Below are 20239 nucleotides of genomic sequence, written 5' to 3'. Positions count from 1 at the left end.
ATACGCAAACACTGAAAGCTCGTAGTAAATTCTCCGATGCCATCTTGCTTTATAAAAGTCTTCGCGATCGAATAAATTGTACTGTTATCTTCCTGTTAATTAAACTTAACGCTCTAGACTCCTTCGTAATTATTTCTTTACTCACCTTCTTATTTCTTTATTCAGGTGTTTATTCAGAAATATTGTAATAAAGTAATATATTGAATAGTTCTAATAATTAATTATTTCCTTATTTATAGGCGGGTTAAGTTCGACACGAGATAGAGTTTTAGCTTGTCAGAGTGTTTAACATCGTTCTGTTCTGTGTGTAAAGGATCAAACTCCGATCGAAGCGATAATTTCGTCGGCTCTACGTACTTGATTCCACGCACTTGTCCTAATGACGACACCGAGCACCGCTTACGGTACACCTAATTACCGTGCGCGATTAGCGTGGCAATATATACATATATATCGTGCGTTCCGATTGGATTGTTCGGTGTGTGATTACTGGTGTAACCTCGTGCATCAGAATTCCCATCGACGTTGTTATTGCCAAACGAGAAACAGCAAAACAGAACCTTTTCGTATGTTTTTCCCCGTTTCTCTTCCTTTTCTCCCCAATACTGTTTTCGATATTTTATAGCTTTTTAGTTGTTAACAAATATAACAAAGTACAAAACGCTGTACGAATGTTTGCACAATACGCTATCCTCTTTTTTGTTTGCTTTATAACTCCGGCCAATAAATCGTAAACCACAGTATTTTGTATTTTTTTGGGATTATCTTTCTATTTTTTGATGTACACCGGGGTAGGAAATAACAGAACAAGAGTTATTCGATTCTGGTTTAAAAAATATAACGAGTGATTTATTTAATTCTTTTTGACATTAATGGAATGAAATTATATGGATTTTTATGATTTTATTAAGTCATTACAGAAAATATTGTTTATAGTTTGCCAAAATTGTAGATTAGGCTGTCGAATATAACACGTAAATGTCTTGTAAATTTCCATTTTTAACTTTCACTATTGTAATTAGCGTTATAGTAGGGACAATTGACTGCTTAGAGAAGAATATTTGCTGTTGGCCAGTGCAATTAGTTACGAGAGATTTTCGTTTGCAATATTTTTACACGTTACGCGCGATCGTCCCTCCAATTTCGTACTTTACAAAATAACGATGGAGTTCGGTGAGCAGTACTCGAGCGATTAGCGTTCGACGATGACGATAGCTAGGGCTGGTACTCCGCGATGTATCGCAAGAAGTCGATAAGCTACGCAGCGTTGTACAATAAACTTCGTCGAGGCTCAATTTCCGCGGCGCAAAAGACAATCGATGGACAAGGATAGACGTTAATAACGCCCGTCGAACTTCCGCGGGAGGGTGTGCAATTATGTTGACAACTATTTTGAAAACTTCGATAGCCCGGGAAACTCGTCCGACGAAGTTCGCGGAGCTACTGGAAACTTTCGGAAAATTGCGACTCGTGTCCCGACAAGGAGGGCTCGTTCCTGTCTTGTAAGAGATTATCCTACCCTTCGATCGTTCCCATAATTTCCATTAAATGCCCGCGTTACTCTGACGACAATCCAAGGTTTTCGTTCTTTCAACGTTACAGGGGTGTTAAAGAATCCTATTTCATTCCTAATTTAAGTCACTCGGGAATACTTCGACGAAACGTCAATTGTTATTTTTTGAAAGTAATAAAAATGCGTTGTTTTCAGGTAAACACAAAATTTGGTTAGATTTGTGAGTTCCAAAGACGATCACAAACTGAAGGATCCCATAATTTCCATTCAATGCTCGCCATATTGTGACGACAGAGAATCCTATTTCATCCCTAATTTAAGTCACTCGGGAATACTTCGACGAAACGTCAATTGTTATTTTTTGAAAGTAATAAAAATGCGTTGTTTTCAGGTAAACACAAAATTTGGTTAGATTTATTTGTTCCAAAGACGATCTAAAACTGGAGGATCGAAATTTTATTAGGCTGTCTGATTCGTTGCTTGACAAATTTCAATCTCTAAATAATTCTTATGGGTTAGGTCTGGGTTAGGAGGGTTGAAATTTTATTAGGCTGTCAGATTCGTCGTTCGACAAATTTCAGTATCTAAATAATTCTTATGGGTTAGGTCTGAGTTAGAAGGGGGAAATTGTAGGATCGAAATTTTATTAGACTGTCAGATTCGGTGCTTGACAAAAATTGTAAGCTCTAAATAATTCTTATGGGTTAGAACTATGAATCCTTCAGCAGTTTATGCAAGCATGTCTTCGTCTCCTCGAGGTCTGTTCACGGTGCATTCTTGATCGAAGGGTGGTAGACGCTAGAATAATCGCGGAGCCACGCGTGTCGATTGCGTCGTGACGCCGAACGTTGACGGGGCAACAGCCCGTCATAGGCAGCAGGAGCGCGACACATGCGTCGCGACGTCGGCTCCGAATGTATATTAACCGCTTATTCACTTCCCCCTGTGTCACTGGATTGCGACGTTTACGCCTCGAGGGCTTCAAACAGTTGGAATTCTCCCTGGAGGTTGAAAAACTTCGTCGATAACAAGATAGGGATTTATGACAACCGAGATAATCCGAGTCGTCGATCCTAGGCGTCTATCCGTGTCAGGGTACCTTCGACGAGGCGTTTTTGAGTCTACGAACAGTTGGAGGTGTCGAGCTCGGGCACGATTTATTTTGAAGACAGGGAAGACAACAAGGAAGAAGATAGAACTGGAGTTCTTGATATCGATAAGAAAGAAAATGGAAAAGTAACGATGAAACGAACCCTCGAGAGGCAGGATGCAGAGAGAATAGGAAGTCATAGATAAATGAAACGGAAAGCTATCGAACTAACGCGAAATGTTAGAGAAATTGAGAATATAGAGAGATTTTAATTAAATTACTTGATCGTTCTTTGATGGTGATTACTATTAGGAGGTGTAAAGAAAAAATGTTGGACAGTAGAAAAAGGTTTATTATCAGGCCAGAGTGTCGGAGTACAAGTTAAATAATAGTAGTTTTAATAATGAGAAAGGACAAGAGTAAGCAACGTCGCAGGGAGCCTTGGTCCTATAAGCAGCGTCGTAGTGATCAATTTTGGCTACATTCTCGACGTTTCTGCAACGAAAAATTGCAAACAAATTTGGTAACTAAAACGAGCTTTGGAATACGATTTTTGGTACCTCAAAATTAGTCGAATGGCGTCTTCGATGAACGAAACTCCTGGTGGGCTCAGTAACCTTCTCGCCTCGCATATCGTCCTTAAAACGCACTCTCGTCCCGGTAAATTTTGACTGCAAAGATTTCGTTTCCATGTTTGTTCTTTTCCCCCAGAAATTTGTACAATTAATGTCACTTACCTGTCCAAAGCCTCCTCGAAATTAGCGTACAGTTCTCGACGATGACGTCGCTTGATCCACGATTGTTTCTTGAAGAAATATTTCTTCTTGTAGCTCTTGTAGTTGTCTTGGGTCGGTATAGGCCAGATAGAATCAAATTCGAAATCCAGATACCAGTTGCTGGGCAGTGGAAGTTGAATCGATTGCAGAGCGGACAGAGTCATCTAAATAAAAAAGAAAACACTGGAATCTCTTCAAGAGTTTTTCAAAAATTGCAATATAGGGCGATTCTAGGATCTGAGACAATTTCTAACAAATTAATAACACTTTTCTATATCATCGATATCTTTGAAAATATTACTGTCAATACTCGTGTGCTCCGTTTCATTAGATTCTCACATCACACGTCAAAGTAACTTTTCCAAATCATACTGCAGAGGATTTAATATTTTTTAAAACCTGCATTCTCGAAGACTCTTTGCACTACCAATCTTTCGTATTAATTACAACTTTCAAAAATTACAATATAGGGCGATCTGAGACAATCTGTAACAAATTAATAACACTTTTCTACATCATCAGTATCTTTGAAAATATTACTGTCAATACTCGTGTGCTCCGTTTCATTATATTCTCGAATCACACGTCAAAATAATTTTGTCAAATATTGCAGAGGATTTAAAGTCGAAACATTTACGTCTACCGAAGTTTTTTAAAAACTTCGTTCTCGAGGACCCTTTCGTATCTTCTTTTAGAGAAAAGTTTATAGAATCGTGGACACTCGTAAACGGCACACCGCGTCGATTCACTATTATTCTCACACGGAAGTAGTTCCGCAACCCTTTATCTTTCTTTGTCCGACACTCGACGGAACACCCGAGAGATCGTCATCTCCAGCGAGCAGTCGATTCTCGTTGGAATTAACCGCGGTCCGGTCTCCTGGACGGGCACTCGCGCGGTCGTCGAAGACGCACTTACCACGAAAGTGCTGCCCTTTGGAAACGTCAGCCTCCTGCGTCTGGAAAGGGTCTCCGTCGACCTTTGACCGAGGATGGTTAAGACGGTGTCGTTACGGTGACACCCGACGTCCCCGAGGGCCAGCTGCTCCAGGTTCAGGATCTTGGCAAGAATCAGAACGAGCCACGGGGCTCTCATTTCTCGGAATCACCGGACTGATATCAGCCGTCTCGCGGAACGAAAGACTTCACACCTCTCCTGGGAGCCGGCGACCGGGGAAGTTTTTCGGAATAGCCAGAAACATCTTTCGCCGTTACGCCCGTTCGCATTTCGTTCGCGAACTGTCCGCCACGGTCATACCAACGGGCATTCACTCGATCGCAGCTGTTTGGCCATCGAATTATCGAGCCTGCCGTGGAAAAACCCTTCGTTGACTCTTGTGATCAGACACTCGACCCAAGCTTGTTATATAATCGTGTTAGAAACTCAGCGATGAGCGTATTTCGGGCCTTAGAAGCTATTTCTGTCGGTCGTTAACACGTTCCTCGCGACTCTCGTTCCCCCTCGTATTTAGTCAATCCATACGGTCAAGCCGTAAGGTATTTTTTGGGAAATTTCGAAAAAAACTTGCACACGCCATTTGTACTCTGCGTCGATATCCATTCTTTTATCGTGGTAAAATATGCATACGATTATAACACGACTGAACCAATAGAGTAATATTAAATCTCGCGATACGAAACAACGTTCGAATCGATCCTGTACGAGGATCAGAACACACATAAATGGAAACCGAGAGAATCTGCTCGTGAGTTTTACAGTTTTCGCGGTTCGATCGGTCGCGTCGTCGAAGAGAACGACTTCTTCGAGTCCGAATTCTCGGCGTTTCCGAAGGATTCTAGAAAGGAACGTCTTCTATCCACGGAACGTGGCGTGGACCGCGACTATGCGGGGATCACGGTGTCCCTAAATTTCGCAAATCTCTCGAAATATATGCGACGGCGACGTTTCCGCGTTATCCAATTTCTAGGGATCCTGACCATTCTCGTGGCTTCCATCCACGATGTAATTTCATTTTGGGCTTTCCTATCGACTCCTCGTCCGTTACCCACCCTCGGTTCCCTCCCTTCCTTTTTCTCCGCCCTCTCCTTACAAGTAAAGACATCGTCGGATAGTTCCTGTGAGGAGCGGAGGAATGATTTATCGAACATCCGGACACGAACTGATTTCGCTCGTCCGTACCTGGCCGATGGCCCTTAATTAAACGGGTCGCTGCATTTTAAACGGGGACAGGGAATTCCCGAAATTACGGCCGGCCAATACTTTCCCGAATAAATGAATCCTTGATGCCCCCGGCATAGCGTGAGTCTCGTTCACGGACCGACTGTAATCCCGACCGGAACTTCGACGCCATGAATTATAGCGTAATACCAGGTTGATGACGTTGCTACTCTAAAAGTGAAACAAGTTCGCCAGATCGATCGCACAAAATCGCTTTTTTATATTTAGAAATACGTTACTTGATAAATGATTAATTCTTTTTATAACCGAGAACTTGTGTCACTTTTAAAATTCAATTACAGCTGGTTTTTGTACGAAATTACCGATATTAGAGTATACATAGTCGAGTACTTGTGAGAAAGGTACAAGTTGAGCGTAGCCCTCTGCTGGCGAGTGTGGGAAGCACCCCCACAAAATAAATTCTCATCGAATGCAATGGTTTTTATCCTCTTTTCAAGGTTCAACGCGTTAAATTTGTTACTTTTCGATAACTGAGAACCTATTTGATATTTAAAATTCAATTATAGCTCTATTTTGCACGAAATTGCCGATATTAGAGTGTACATAGTCGAGTACTTGTGAGAAAGGTACAAGTTGAGCGTAGCCCTCTGCTGGCGAGTGTGGGAAGCACCCCCACAAAATAAATTCTCATCGAATGCAATGATTTTTATCCCCTTTTCAAGGTTCAACGCGTTAAACGTTTCTTTCTTGCATTTACCAACGAGTATTAAGGACTCCATAGGTTCTGCAATGCATCGTTTATAATATATTTCGCAAGAAAAGACGAAGAACCGTGAAACACATATGCATTGTAGAGTCGATTGTTGCGTGGAGCGTCGTAGATCGTTTCGGAGAACACGCCATTTAGAATCCGCGATCTGGGAATCGACGTTGGGCCGCGTTAATGATGCAAACGCAAGCCTCAGCCGACGTTCTCAAAGAGAGAATTGCTCCATAGTGTGTGCACGTGCAAACACTAGAAGGCGAGATACGCGTATCCGCGACCAAAATACACACTACAACCCGCAATCTCCGGAAGGATGCGCGTTCGAGGGTGTACCGTGTATTATTCCAGTAACCACGCGATATTATTGCAAGACTAATGAATCCATTGATAGCGTTTACTTGACAGATGATGTAACTCCCGCGCGCGAGTCTTCATTTATTTATTTGCTCAAACGAGCGAGAACGTACGCCGTTGATTAGAATAATCGAATCCAATTGCGTGCTGGTATTTAGAATATATATTTCTGCACTAAATCAATAAAGAGTACGATAGGCTCGGGTACGAGGAACTCAATAATGGCACGATTCTATAAATCAACGTGTCTTTATTTGTTTATTAACAAAGAAGAGTATGAGTAAAATATTGAAAGTCACATCAAGTTGTGGTATAAGTATATCTTTAATTCGAGGTTATTGCCCCAACATCGACAAAATAAATAAAGAGTACGATAGGGTCGGGTACGAGGAAATCAATAATGGCACGATTCTATAAATCAACGTGTCTTTATTTGTTTATTAACAAAGAAGAGTATGAGTAAAATATTGAAAGTCACATCAAGTTGTGGTATAAGTATATATTTAATTCGAGGTTATTGTCCAAACACCTACAAAATAGGGTTTTGTCATTCAATCTAACAATCGATCGTCCTTCCATTAGTCGTAGTTATTCGGAGTGCATCCCGGAAACGCTGTTTCCGGCATTAAACATCTCAGATTGGAAACAGCGAAACGGATGGCAACGAAACATTCGACGCTAGACGACATTCGACTTCCGCTCAAAGCGTTCGATAACATATTAATTTTGTAACCGCGTCGCACCATTGTCTATAAGCTTGGTAACGTAATCGCGGAACACAAAGTTCGGAGATAAACATTGCAAAGGATATAAAACGCGCGTTTAATAGAAAGGAAACGCAAGGAGCGTTTGTTGTATATTTTTCCATGCATTTATACGCGACGGCAGAACTCCTCGTGAATAATAGACAAATGTTCGCTTTCGTTCGAGTCCGTTAATAAAGCCGCGAGTTGATAAAGCACCGTCGCTAGTCAGACGCAACGCGGTTTCGCCAAACCACCGCGGGAAACTTAACTCGAGTGCTTTCGTGGGATCTTCCCGCGCGCTGAGATTTCTATAGTTCGGAAAATTAAGAAGAAGGAGTCCGTTTAGAAGACGTCTGAACACCTGTCTTCCATTTCGTCGCACTTCTCTCGCCGGAAATAAGCTCTCTCGTACTCGGTCACTCTGTCCGTGTCCTCGAAAGTCCCAGGTAATCTGAAGCGTGGATAACGTGGTTAAACAACAACGTGGGTGGTCAAATTGTTAGCTCAGCTTATCATTTAATATAAGAAATACTTAAAATAAGATACGAATAATTATATTTACAAATAATAGAAACTCGCAAACAAAGGTTCGTAAACTTTCATTTGACATTATCGACTCTTCGCGTGAAATCACCCGAATCCAGTTCTGTGTAATTAGAAAAGTTAAAGTAACTAATAGAGTAGAATGCGGGCAATATGTAACGCCAGGAAACGTTCAATTACATAGCCCGAAAGTTTCATCAAAATCTTAGACCCGAAGTTTGGCACCTTCTCTTTGCAACTGGCGCAACATCGTCCGAGCGTCGAAGAAAGCGAGAATTTACTTCGACAAAGCAAAGTCGTAGACGGACGATGTAATCATCAGAGAAGATAGCCTGTTATGTAAATTTTCCAGGGCGAAACTTCGCGACGAACGAAACGCCGAGTTTTAAACGGGCAGGCATCCCGGTAAATTCTCATCGTTCTTTCGTCCAACTTTATCCCACGGAACGAAGTACCGACGATCGTTCGAAGTATCTAAAAATACGTTGAACCTCGATCGGCGTTGCTCGCGATTCACCGACGTTATTAATTATCGAAGCGCGAACGCCTTCGAACTTTCCGTTCGATGAACAATACCCTTTCGTAGAAGTGGTAACTCGCGATTCTTCGAGCGAGCTGCGAACTTTCTTGAACGGTTATTAAAACGGAGGGAAAAGTTGTCGAAAGGAATTCCCGCGGACCTGGCAGACGGACGACGTTAAGCGTCACGGTCGTATGTCATGAATAAATTCAACGCGTTATCGAGAAAGTGTAACGCGAACGCGGCTCGTTCTAAAGTCGCTTCTCTCAGGAGCTACTTCGTCGTACTGCGAACACGACGACATTTTGATGACAGTTGTACCCCTCGACGATCCCTCTATTTCGTTTCTTTTTTTCGACCGTTTCCGTCTTCTTCTTTCTTTTGAGCTTTCAAGTTATTCCATCTACACCCATCCTGTGATATACAAAACTACCATTGATAAACAGTGTTTACTGCCAAATTCTATTACGAATTTATATTTAATCAACTTAGTCTTTGATAACTGTCAAACGTTTTCGACTAATTATTCGTAGAACGAATAACGAATCAAAATATTAGATTTATTTATTTATTATTCCATCTACATCCTCACCATCCTGTGATATACACACCATCGATAAACAGTGTTTACTGCCAAATTCTATTACGAATTTATATTTAATACAATTTAATCAACTTAGTCTCTGATAACTGCCAAACGTTTTCAACTAATTATTCGTAGAACGAATAACGAATCAAAATATTAAACTTTTTTGTATTTCGTTCCTGAATAAAATTTGCTCGACTCTGTGAGGTTCTATGAAAGAGACCACTTCAATCAGCTACTCTTCAAGTAAATTAGTTTTCACTTAATCAATCGACGTTCGATTAATCATCATTCCCCATTTCAATCTTCGAACTCAATGTTTTTTCGAGCTAGATCAATCCCTTCGCTAGTCATTGTTCATTCTTATTTTTCTTTATGTAAACGAACGGTTCGATCAGCCCGCGTTTTTCATTCGAATCATTATTTTCTCACGATTCAATTTTCCGTTAATCCCCTTGCCAGTCGCCAATTGATTAATCAATAAGCGGGACGAGGGGTTTCAGATACTAATTGTCAGACGCGAACGTGGCGTATCGAATGACGATTTTCTCGCGAGGTAAATATTTTTAAGTCTAGATTAAGAGGGCATTGAAATTGGATAAGTTGAAAAAATCTCTTTTTACTAAAAAATTACATAAAGATCATATTTTTTTGCACCGAGACACTTCCACTGCTAATACACGTGTAATTGTTGGTGCAATTGAGAATGTAGTGATTCTAAACGAAGTAACGAATTAAAAATATACAATAAAACATTAGATACGATGCTTTTTATCCGAGAAAATTGATTTAGAAAATTCATTAGGCACGACATGGGTAGAGTGTCTGACCATTACTCGTTATTTCTACTTACATTGGTGTTTTTAAACATCGATCGTGGTATTACCTGTTTGTCGTTGATCTTACAGCTCCCTAAATATAATAATCTAAACTACTCGAAACAAATAACACCGTGTCAACGTCAGCAGTGCTCGCAAAGAACAACGCAAGTAGAAATACCTGATAATTGTCAGACATGTCAGACAAATAAAGAAATCGCTTAAAGCATCCGTACTATTGCTTAAAAATACATAATTTACTAATAATTTCAGTTGATAATTGTCAGATATTTGGATGGAAACATGAAGTCTGGGTTCCTTTACGAGTTGCGTCTCGTCTCAGGAATAATAATTCCGTTTCTCGATTTGGGGATACTCACGTGAACACAGCGTGCAGAATCTCCTCGAAGAAGGTGGCTCTACCAATTTCTGTTTGACTTCTGGCGGCAGCCCTGCAGATTGCCTTGAGAACGCAGGCCCTTCCGTCCTTGCCCTGACTTCGCAAGAGAATACGTTAGTTAGAGGGGCGCGGTACCGAGATCGTTTATCACTATCATCCTCGTTATCGTCGTCAGGCTGTTCGTGAGTCGGCGGTCTATTCATTAAGTTCGCGATAATAGCGTCGAGCGTTGATACCGGCGAGTGGTTCGGTGTAAACCGACGAAGGTTTACAAGGACCCACTCCGCCCTTTCCAGCAAGCCCCGTACCCAGTCCCCGCTGGTTACCTCGGGAACCAAACACTGGCAATTATGGAGTACGATGCTCCGCTATCAGGATTGGAATAATGCAATTGCCGTGTTTCATTGCGAACAGGAAATCCGCTGAGCAATCATGGGAGACGCGTTCGAAAGGGGCACGATTTCTTTCACTGCGCTTCAACGCAAACAAAATACAACGGAAACAATTATGAAATAAACAGCAATTTTGCCACTGTTAATTTGTCCGTTTCAAGAAAACAAAACGAAGCGTACTCGTTGGAAGTTTCATTCGTTAAATTTTAAATAAACGGAGAACTTTTCCTTCTCAATGCCGAGTAAAAGTTCCAGTTAAACAGGAACGCCCAAGTTTCGACGATCAAGTCGAACGAATGATACCAACGAGAAAGCTAATTAAGCTAGGGATTAAGGCTAGCTGTTGTATCTCATTCACTGTCTTCTTCGAGCAGTTTGAGTTCAACTTTCAAGAATTCTCTATAATTAAACGTTCCTGGCTTTTAGACATAATGCGATACTCTGTTGGAAAATCTGCTGTCGTTGGAGTCGGAGCTATCGATGTTACTGTTTTCCTGAATTACTTCACGGTTCTTCGACCAAAACTTTGAGCTACTCGGAGGTACCGCGTGCATTCAGTTAAGAAGCCGCAGACGGAACAATGGAGGACGATTAACGCGATGAAGTAACTGCATAGCGCGCAAACCATCGCGAGATATCTGGGTCTATGGTGTCCTCGACAGTTTATGAAGAACGCTCGTGCAATTCCCGAGCAAAAGAGTCGCTTAGATCCACGCGGAACGTCGCGCAGTGGGACGGGACGCGTTCGCAATAAAAATAAATTACCGCCATTCTTTAATATCTCTACGTAAAACGTAATTAGTTTTAGCTTTTGTGCACTTGAAACTGAAATAATGAACTAATGAACTAACTTGAACTGAACGACTTTATTTTTGGACATCTACGTACACTAGAGTTCCGATTATTTACTCTGGCTATTCTTCGATAAATGTTACGGATTATATTTCATGCAAACAAAGAAATCACAGTTGCATGCATCCAGTAGTGACGTCGATACTAAACAGTTAACGGATAAAGCGTAGGAATTTTATATATATTATGTTTTATTAATAAATTACTAGATTATCCATGGTTGTGTTTATTAAAAATGAAACGCGAAATTGTAAGAAAAATCGACAGGTACTGCAATTTTTCGAAGAAATTAAAAAATTTTAAATCGTTCTAAAAAAATTATTTTCAGTTGTGGGGGTCAATTATAAGCATTTTTGTTGAATAGACATACCCCCGAAATCCTATGCAGTTTCGAGAAAAAAATTCTTTACCGAAAATTATATGTCTGACCATTTGTTTAGACGCTCTACTGAAAATTCATGTGCTTGTTCAAAACGTCATAACTTCTGAACGGATTGACGGATTTTGATGTTTAAAAAAGCAAACAACGCGTATTTTGGTAGAGAATAAGTAGAAATTCTAACAATATTAAAAAAGTTATTTGTTGACCCTGTAAAATGGGGAAAACCCCATAAAAATGGTTCAATTTTCAAAGAGCCATAACTCCTAGAATAGTGAATATATTTGGATGAAATTTTTTTCTGAAGTAGAGCTCATGGGCACCAACAAAAAAGTATTAGACAACGTCCCTGTACAGCGTCAAGTAAATTTATTACAAATCAAAAACTAATTTTTCAGAGAAATCGACATGGGGCAGATGTGGAAATTTTTTAGTGAAAAAAAAATTTTCAAATCGTTCTGAAAAAATTATTTTCGTCTGCAGGAGTCAATTACAATCACTTTTGGTGAATAGACATACTATATAATTCCTACGCGTTTTCGAGAAAAAAATTCCTTACAGAAAATATAATTTCAGGCCAGAAATCTCTACTTGAATTTTCATGCGAATCTTTAAAACATCATAACTTCTGAACGGATTGACGGATTTTAATGTTTAAAAAAGCAAACAACGCGTATTTTGGTGGAGAATATGTATAAATCGTAAAAATATTCGAAAACTTAATCTTTGACCCCGTAAAATGAGAAAAACCCTATAAAAATGGTCCAATTTTCAAACAGTCATAACTCCTAGAATAGTGAATATATTTCAATGAAACTTTTTTCTGAAGTAGAGCTCATGGGTACCTACAAAAAAGTATTAGACAACTTTTCTGTAGGGCGTCAAACAAAATTACTAGAAATGAAAAACGAATTTTTAAGAAAAATCGACAGGGGGGGGGGTAGCTGTCCAAATTTTTCGGCGAAAATGAAAAGTTTCAAATCGTTCTAAAAAAATTATTTTTAGGTTCTGGGGTCAATTACAATCATTTTTGGTGAATAGACACTCTCGAAATATTATCCATTTTCGAGAAAAAAATTCAGTAAGTAGACAAATTTTTCGTCGTAATTAAAAAATTTCAAATCATCGTAAAAAAATTATTTTCGGTTCCGGGAGACAATTACAATCATTTTTGGTGAATAGACATACTCTCGAAATTCTATGCACTTTCGAGAAAAAAATTCTTTTCCGAAAATATAATATGTGGTCAAAAATGTTTCTGTAATTTCATTTTCTTTCTCACTTTCTGTGGTTATAAATATTAGGACACTTGGCCCTAAACGTTAATATTTAGGTTACGGATTATTCTGATTATTTTGGAATCATTTTGAATGCAGCAAACGTTAAATCATTATAAAATGGTCTACTCTATTTTAGAGGAACATCGTGTTACAAATAAAGACATTACGTTCATTAATTTGCAGTTCCGTTATTCATCGTTATTTATACACATCGAGGAGTAAAAACTTCCCGGTTGGAATAATATTCGTAAAATATTTCCGGTTGGCATGATTTACAGTTGCGGCAGTTTCGGCTGCAATAAAAACGAAAACAATTCTGTTTCATATAGAAATATTTAAATAAATTGCTTATCGAATGCGTTTGGACGCATAATCTTCACCGACATCAGTCGCTTGTTTTCCCTCGCGACCATTGTGCGTCGTCGAAAGCGAATAACCGAACGCGGAACGTAAAGATTAATTCCGACTGCCATTTATCGATGCCGCCCGAATTCCGATGCAGCAATTTGACAAATGGTTACCAATATCGGGTAATCGATGATATTTATGCAAGCAGTATGCGATGCTCGCCCACACACGGCCGCGTAGAATGGCTGTTTTAATCGATCGATAATGCCTCCTTTCGAGTAACGCATTCGAGTAATGCACCCCTTCGGGCATCGAGAGAAATCTCCCTCATTTGTCAATACTCGAACGGTCCCGGATGCTTCTTGCACAGTTTAATGTTCCGTGTACAGGGTGCTTCAAAACGCGAGAACGGCTTTTCCATCGTCTGTCAGCCTCTCGTTGTCTCGAGATGGACTCCCATTTTATTCCGTTTCACTCGATCCTCCGGTTCGACGGTGCTTCCATTCCCCTATGACATTCCAATTTCACGTAAATACTTTCTAAATACTAATACCCCATTGAATACTCGAATGCTTCCATAATGAAAACGCAGTTGCGTTCGGGATGAAACTTTGAGCTCCGATTTAATCTCTTCGAGAGCGAACTATTTTATCTGAAACGTACAAAAGTTCCAACGGTTCATTCGTCGTTTCAGTGGCAATTCCATTTCAACGTATCAACATTCGAATCTCTCTTCCTTTCACCACGTTCGCCTATGTTTAAGTCATACAAGCTTCTTCGCGGCTCGAATGGAATCATTACTCGTTCCTGTAACGCAAAGTAGATTCGAAGGAGGCCCCTTGAGCGTCCGAGGTCTCGAAGCGACACTCGAAACAGACGAAAGGGTCCGCTTTATCGGCGAACTCGATTCAGAGCGTACAATCGCAGCGAATCCGTGAAAAGCCTCTGCCCTTTTGTCGCGGCGGGTTTAGGTTTCCGGGTTTACAGCGGCGAGAGAAACGTCCGTTGGACGCTCGTGTTCGGTCAGCGTGGCTTTTGTTTCGTCCAGCAGCTTTCGTTCAGCGCGCGAAGAGGAGAAGAAAGCGATCCGCGCGCTGAAAGGCGGGAGAAAGCGTTCCCGCGATCGTTTGCCCGTTCGTTTTCCCTAAAACGGAGGTCAACGTGTTTTTGTGCGGGCTCGACGGAGGGCGAAGGGCCACTTAACCCGCCGTCAGGGCCCCTCATTGTCGTTTTTCGACGATTATGTTAGAACGAGGCAGGGGGGGTCCCTTCTATCGACGATAAAAATTCGAGGCTTGGTTGTTTTGCATATAGGAGAGTCCTCTTCACCACACACCCCTTCCCACCGAAAATCAAGAGGCCCTTGGGTATGGAACAATGCCGCGAGCCCCCTTCCGAAGTATACTCGACGCGGACTTTCTTTGCCAGCGATACAATACTCCGCGGCCGTGTAAACCGACTCGCGAAACGGTCGCGTTGGAGGAAAAATTGCTCTTCGAACGGGGGTTTTCGTAGGAGGGACGAGGCGGAGGAAACGAGAGGCCTCGACGAGAACTTGATCCCGATTCGTGTCAATTATAAGCCGACTTTAGGTTTTCTTTAACCCCTTACGCTTACGCTTTTGAATCCAATTGATTTATTTTTTATTTGCCAAGCAATTCGCGAGGAACTGTAATCTTGTCGGCGGTGTTAGTAAATGATTAAGAATTGGGATTTGTATTAAGAAAGTCGAAGTGCAATAAATTTGCATTTCGGTGGTTCCGTTTAAACGACCCAGTTTGCACAGTCGTAGAAATGTCCAGATCGGTGATTTTTAATCATCGAGTCGAGAAGTCAGCAATACTGAGCCGACACTATGTCCTTTTAGATGGATTTAAATATATCGTCGCTTCGTTTCTGCGCTAGGCATATAATATTTTAAAAAGATAGCAACGGAGAAGTCAGCCTTATCTGGGTTAATGAATTTCCAATGTTTACTGTTTTTGAAATTTTCACTGTAATTATCCATTGTTCGGAACTGTATTGTACTCATTTTTCATAAAAGTGTGCCGCAGGATTAACAAGATTAAGAATTTTCAACAGAATTCATTCTTGGGTTTAATTGCGTTCGTAAATCATTGAAGATAAAAGAAAGGATGACAATGGTTTAGTGTAAACGTACAAAAAAAATTAGTAATGTTTTAAGGGTAGAATCTGATAAATTTGCGTAGTGGATCGTACACGTATATGTAGTAATATTAAAAAGAATGTTTTTACTCTTTCAAAAATAAGAGTCACGTATGAAAAAATTCTATTATTACCAATGGTAACTTATTTCGACACCTCGATAGAATACTTCGGAATTGATACTTATTAGGATTTATAGACACATAGTTAGATTGAATTTAGTAGTCGTTGGATACTCACGTGCCCAATAGCAACTCCATTTTACGAAAGAGTTCTCTTCTGCTTCGACGATGATAATCATCTGCACTTTTGCGTGACAACATACTCTCGCTGGGCAGCTCCCATGCTTGTCCAGCGGTGATTCCAATGGTGGACAATCCGTATGGTTTTGCGTAGTTGTTCATGGTCAAACAGTACACCAACTGGGTGATCAAATGTATCAAATTCAAAGTAAGTCATTTTCATTGGGAGGAGTGGCTGGATAAGTTCAGTGAATGCAAACTTGGTATTTAGATCTGGACCATTTGCACTCGAAGATCAGAGTATTTAGAGAATTCTTGACAAAATTATCAGAGTATTACGTTCTGATATTTCAAATTTGTATATTCAAAGTCACTCGTAGATTGTGTTGTTTCAGTTAGTTAATATTTATTAAATAACACAGCAAAAAAGTGCAAGATTATACGAATAAAATTATACAAAATCTTTTCGAACCTTGTCATCCATGATAAATAGTTCACAATGTACATTTTTATCAAAAATCTACAATTTGAAACAGATAATTGACATTCCCTGCAATTAAGTTTGATTTAACAGTTGTCAAACAATTAAATAACGAAATAAATCTTGATAAAAGAATATAAAATAAGAACTTGTACAGTACTTCGTTGAACGAGAATTTAGAAGACCTTGTCATTCATAACAAATAGTTCAATCTGTACATATTTATTAAAAATCTATAATTTGAGACAGATAATCGACATTCCCTGCAATTAAGTTTGATTTAACAGTTGTCAAACAATTAAATAACGAGATAAATCTTGATAAAAGAATATAAAATAAGAACTTGTACAGTACATCGTTGAACGAGAATTTAGAAGACCTTGTCATTCATAACAAATAGTTCAAGCTGTACATTTTTATCAAAAATCTACAATTTGAAACAGTTAATCGACATTCCCTGCAATTAAGTTTGATTTAACAGTTGCCAAACAATTAAATAACGAAATAAATCTTGATAAAAGAATATAAAATAAGAACTTGTACAGTACTTCGTTGAATGAGAATTTAGAAGACCTTGTCATTCATGACAAATAGTTCAAGCTGTACATTTTTATCAAAAATCTACAATTTGAAACAAATAATCGACATTCCCTGCAATTAAGTTTGATTTAACAGTTGCCAAACAATTAAATAACGAAATAAATCTTGATAAAAGAATATAAAATAAGAACTTGTACAGTACTTCGTTGAACGAGAATTTAGAAGACCTTGTCATTCATGACAAATAGTTCAAGCTGTACATTTTTATCAAAAATCTACAATTTGAAACAGATAATCGACATTCCCTGCAATTAAGTTTGATTTAACAGTTGCCAAACAATTAAATAACGAAATAAATCTTGATAAAAGAATATAAAATAAGAACTTGTACAGTACTTCGTTGAACGAGAATTTAGAAGACCTTGTCATTCATAACAAATAGTTCAAGCTGTACATATTTATTAAAAATCTATAATTTGAGACAGATAATCGACATTCCCTGCAATTAAGTTTGATTTAACAGTTGTCAAACAATTAAATAACGAAATAAATCTTGATAAAAGAATATAAAATAAGAACTTGTACAGTACTTCGTTGAACGAGAATTTAGAAGACCTTGTCATTCATAACAAATAGTTCAATCTGTACATATTTATTAAAAATCTATAATTTGAGACAGATAATCGACATTCCCTGCAATTAAGTTTGATTTAACAGTTGTCAAACAATTAAATAACGAGATAAATCTTGATAAAAGAATATAAAATAAGAACTTGTACAGTACATCGTTGAACGAGAATTTAGAAGACCTTGTCATTCATAACAAATAGTTCAAGCTGTACATTTTTATCAAAAATCTACAATTTGAAACAGTTAATCGACATTCCCTGCAATTAAGTTTGATTTAACAGTTGCCAAACAATTAAATAACGAAATAAATCTTGATAAAAGAATATAAAATAAGAACTTGTACAGTACTTCGTTGAATGAGAATTTAGAAGACCTTGTCATTCATGACAAATAGTTCAAGCTGTACATTTTTATCAAAAATCTACAATTTGAAACAAATAATCGACATTCCCTGCAATTAAGTTTGATTTAACAGTTGCCAAACAATTAAATAACGAAATAAATCTTGATAAAAGAATATAAAATAAGAACTTGTACAGTACTTCGTTGAACGAGAATTTAGAAGACCTTGTCATTCATGACAAATAGTTCAAGCTGTACATTTTTATCAAAAATCTACAATTTGAAACAGATAATCGACATTCCCTGCAATTAAGTTTGATTTAACAGTTGCCAAACAATTAAATAACGAAATAAATCTTGATAAAAGAATATAAAATAAGAACTTGTACAGTACTTCGTTGAACTAGAATTTAGAAGACCTTGTCATTCATAACAAATAGTTCAATCTGTACATTTTTATTAAAAATCTACAATTTGAAACAGTTAATCGACATTCCCTGCAATTAAGTTTGATTTAACAGTTGTCAAACAATTAAATAACGAAATAAACCTTGATAAAAGAATATAAAAGAAGAACTTGTACGGTACTTCGTTGAACTAGAATTTAGAAGACCTTGTCATTCATGACAAATAGTTCAATCTGTACATATTTATTAAAAATCTATAATTTGAGACAGATAATCGACATTCCCTGCAATTAAGTTTGATTTAACAGTTGTCAAACAATTAAATAACGAAATAAATCTTGATAAAAGAATATAAAATAAGAACTTGTACAGTACTTCGTTGAATGAGAATTTAGAAGACCTTGTCATTCATGACAAATAGTTCAAGCTGTACATTTTTATCAAAAATCTACAATTTGAAACAAATAATCGACATTCCCTGCAATTAAGTTAGATTTAACAGTTGCCAAACAATTAAATAATGAAATAAATCTTGATAAAAGAATATAAAATAAGAACTTGTACAGTACTTCGTTGAACGAGAATTTAGAAGACCTTGTCATTCATAACAAATAGTTCAATCTGTACATATTTATTAAAAATCTATAATTTGAGACAGATAATCGACATTCCTTGCAATTAAGTTTGATTTAACGGTTGTCAAACAATTAAATAACGAAATAAATCTTGATAAAAGAATATAAAAGAAGAACTTCGGTACATCGTTGAACGAGAATTTAGAAGTATAGTTTGCACAAGTAATATTTTACAATTTACGTCACGCAGCCCACGATTTTGCAACTTGTATAAAGCACACCCAGCTCTGTCTACTTTCGTATTCAAATTTCACGAACGGTTAATTATTAATTTCGTCCAATTACTGACGTTCGTCGCAGCGACGCGGGGCCCTTTTATCATTTAAATTTTACATGCTGGCGTTTTCAATGACGAAGAGGTTTCCTCCGCGGAACGACGCCGCTACTTCGAGCCGTGTCGGTTATTAGAAATTATTAAGCCATCGTTTACAGCGCAAGTTTGCCGAACTTGCCTCGACGAAGCATCTCGAGGACACCGACGGTGTAACGTTATGTTTTTACGATGAAAGCGCGGGGTCGGAGGCAGAGAAAAATATGAACGTACAGAGTATATAGGAAAACGTGTCTCGGATATGAGAACTTGACTAAACAAGGGCAGGGTCTGTTTCGAGGGCGACACACTGCAGGCTTTTTGAATTTTTATATTCAATTTATTTAACGACTTTATTCGCCGTAACGAGGGAGAACAAAGTGTACAAATTTAACATTTTAACTTTTTCCCTGAAGCGCCTGTACGAGTGTAATTTTTCCAAAAAATATTTCTACAGTTAGGGGTGAAAGCAGTCTTTACAAATTTCGGAGAAAATCATAATTTTATAGAAGTTGGATAATGGAAGGAAAATAATGCATCAAATTAGGAATTATATGATATTACATTATATTTATTATCTATTTAGTGTGTTATTTTCACCCCATCTGTCAACGTTTATTTTTGAAAACATTTGAAGAATCGAAGATCAGAAACTGCGATATTGCATTGATTAAAGAGTGTTTTAAAATAGCAAAAATATTTTATACACAGTTAATGCTCCAATTTGTATATTTTTGTTCTAGTCCAACGACAATAATATTCGAAGAGGGTTCAGAGTTCGCGTTTAAGGAAGGTCGAAGAATTTTATCAGAAAGTTCCACTCACTTGAACGTTGCTTCCTCGAGGAAAGACCAGGTATTTCGCGTCGAATTCCCTTTTGGACCGGTCGATGGTTTCATTCGTCGGTTGCAGCGATGTTATCGCGTTCGATATATGGAAGAATTTGATTGCCAGAACGAGGAACAATGGATACGCCGCTGGCAT

General features: G+C 38.4%; 2 protein-coding genes across 2 annotated transcripts; both read right to left on the bottom strand.

Annotated features, from left to right (window-relative positions):
- Positions 1–2959: 2959 nt before the first annotated feature.
- LOC143342038 (uncharacterized) lies at positions 2960–4474 on the bottom strand. Its single transcript, XM_076765520.1, has 4 exons — positions 4298–4474; positions 3341–3543; positions 3164–3274; positions 2960–3098 (listed from the first exon to the last, which is right to left on the bottom strand). Exons 1-4 carry the CDS (start codon positions 4472–4474, stop codon positions 2960–2962), a joined length of 630 nt encoding a protein of 209 aa, XP_076621635.1.
- Positions 4475–7726: 3252 nt separating this feature from the next.
- LOC143342037 (uncharacterized) lies at positions 7727–20239 on the bottom strand. Its single transcript, XM_076765519.1, has 4 exons — positions 20081–20239; positions 15909–16090; positions 10232–10348; positions 7727–7835 (listed from the first exon to the last, which is right to left on the bottom strand). The coding sequence occupies exons 1-4, from the start codon at positions 20237–20239 to the stop codon at positions 7727–7729; spliced, it is 567 nt and encodes a 188-aa protein (XP_076621634.1).

The sequence above is a fragment of the Colletes latitarsis genome, chromosome 5, assembly GCF_051014445.1.
Source record: "Colletes latitarsis isolate SP2378_abdomen chromosome 5, iyColLati1, whole genome shotgun sequence".
Classification (NCBI taxonomy): domain Eukaryota; kingdom Metazoa; phylum Arthropoda; class Insecta; order Hymenoptera; family Colletidae; genus Colletes; species Colletes latitarsis.
The sequence above is the reverse complement of the archived record's forward strand: the minus strand, read 5'-3'. Positions and strand labels throughout refer to the sequence as shown.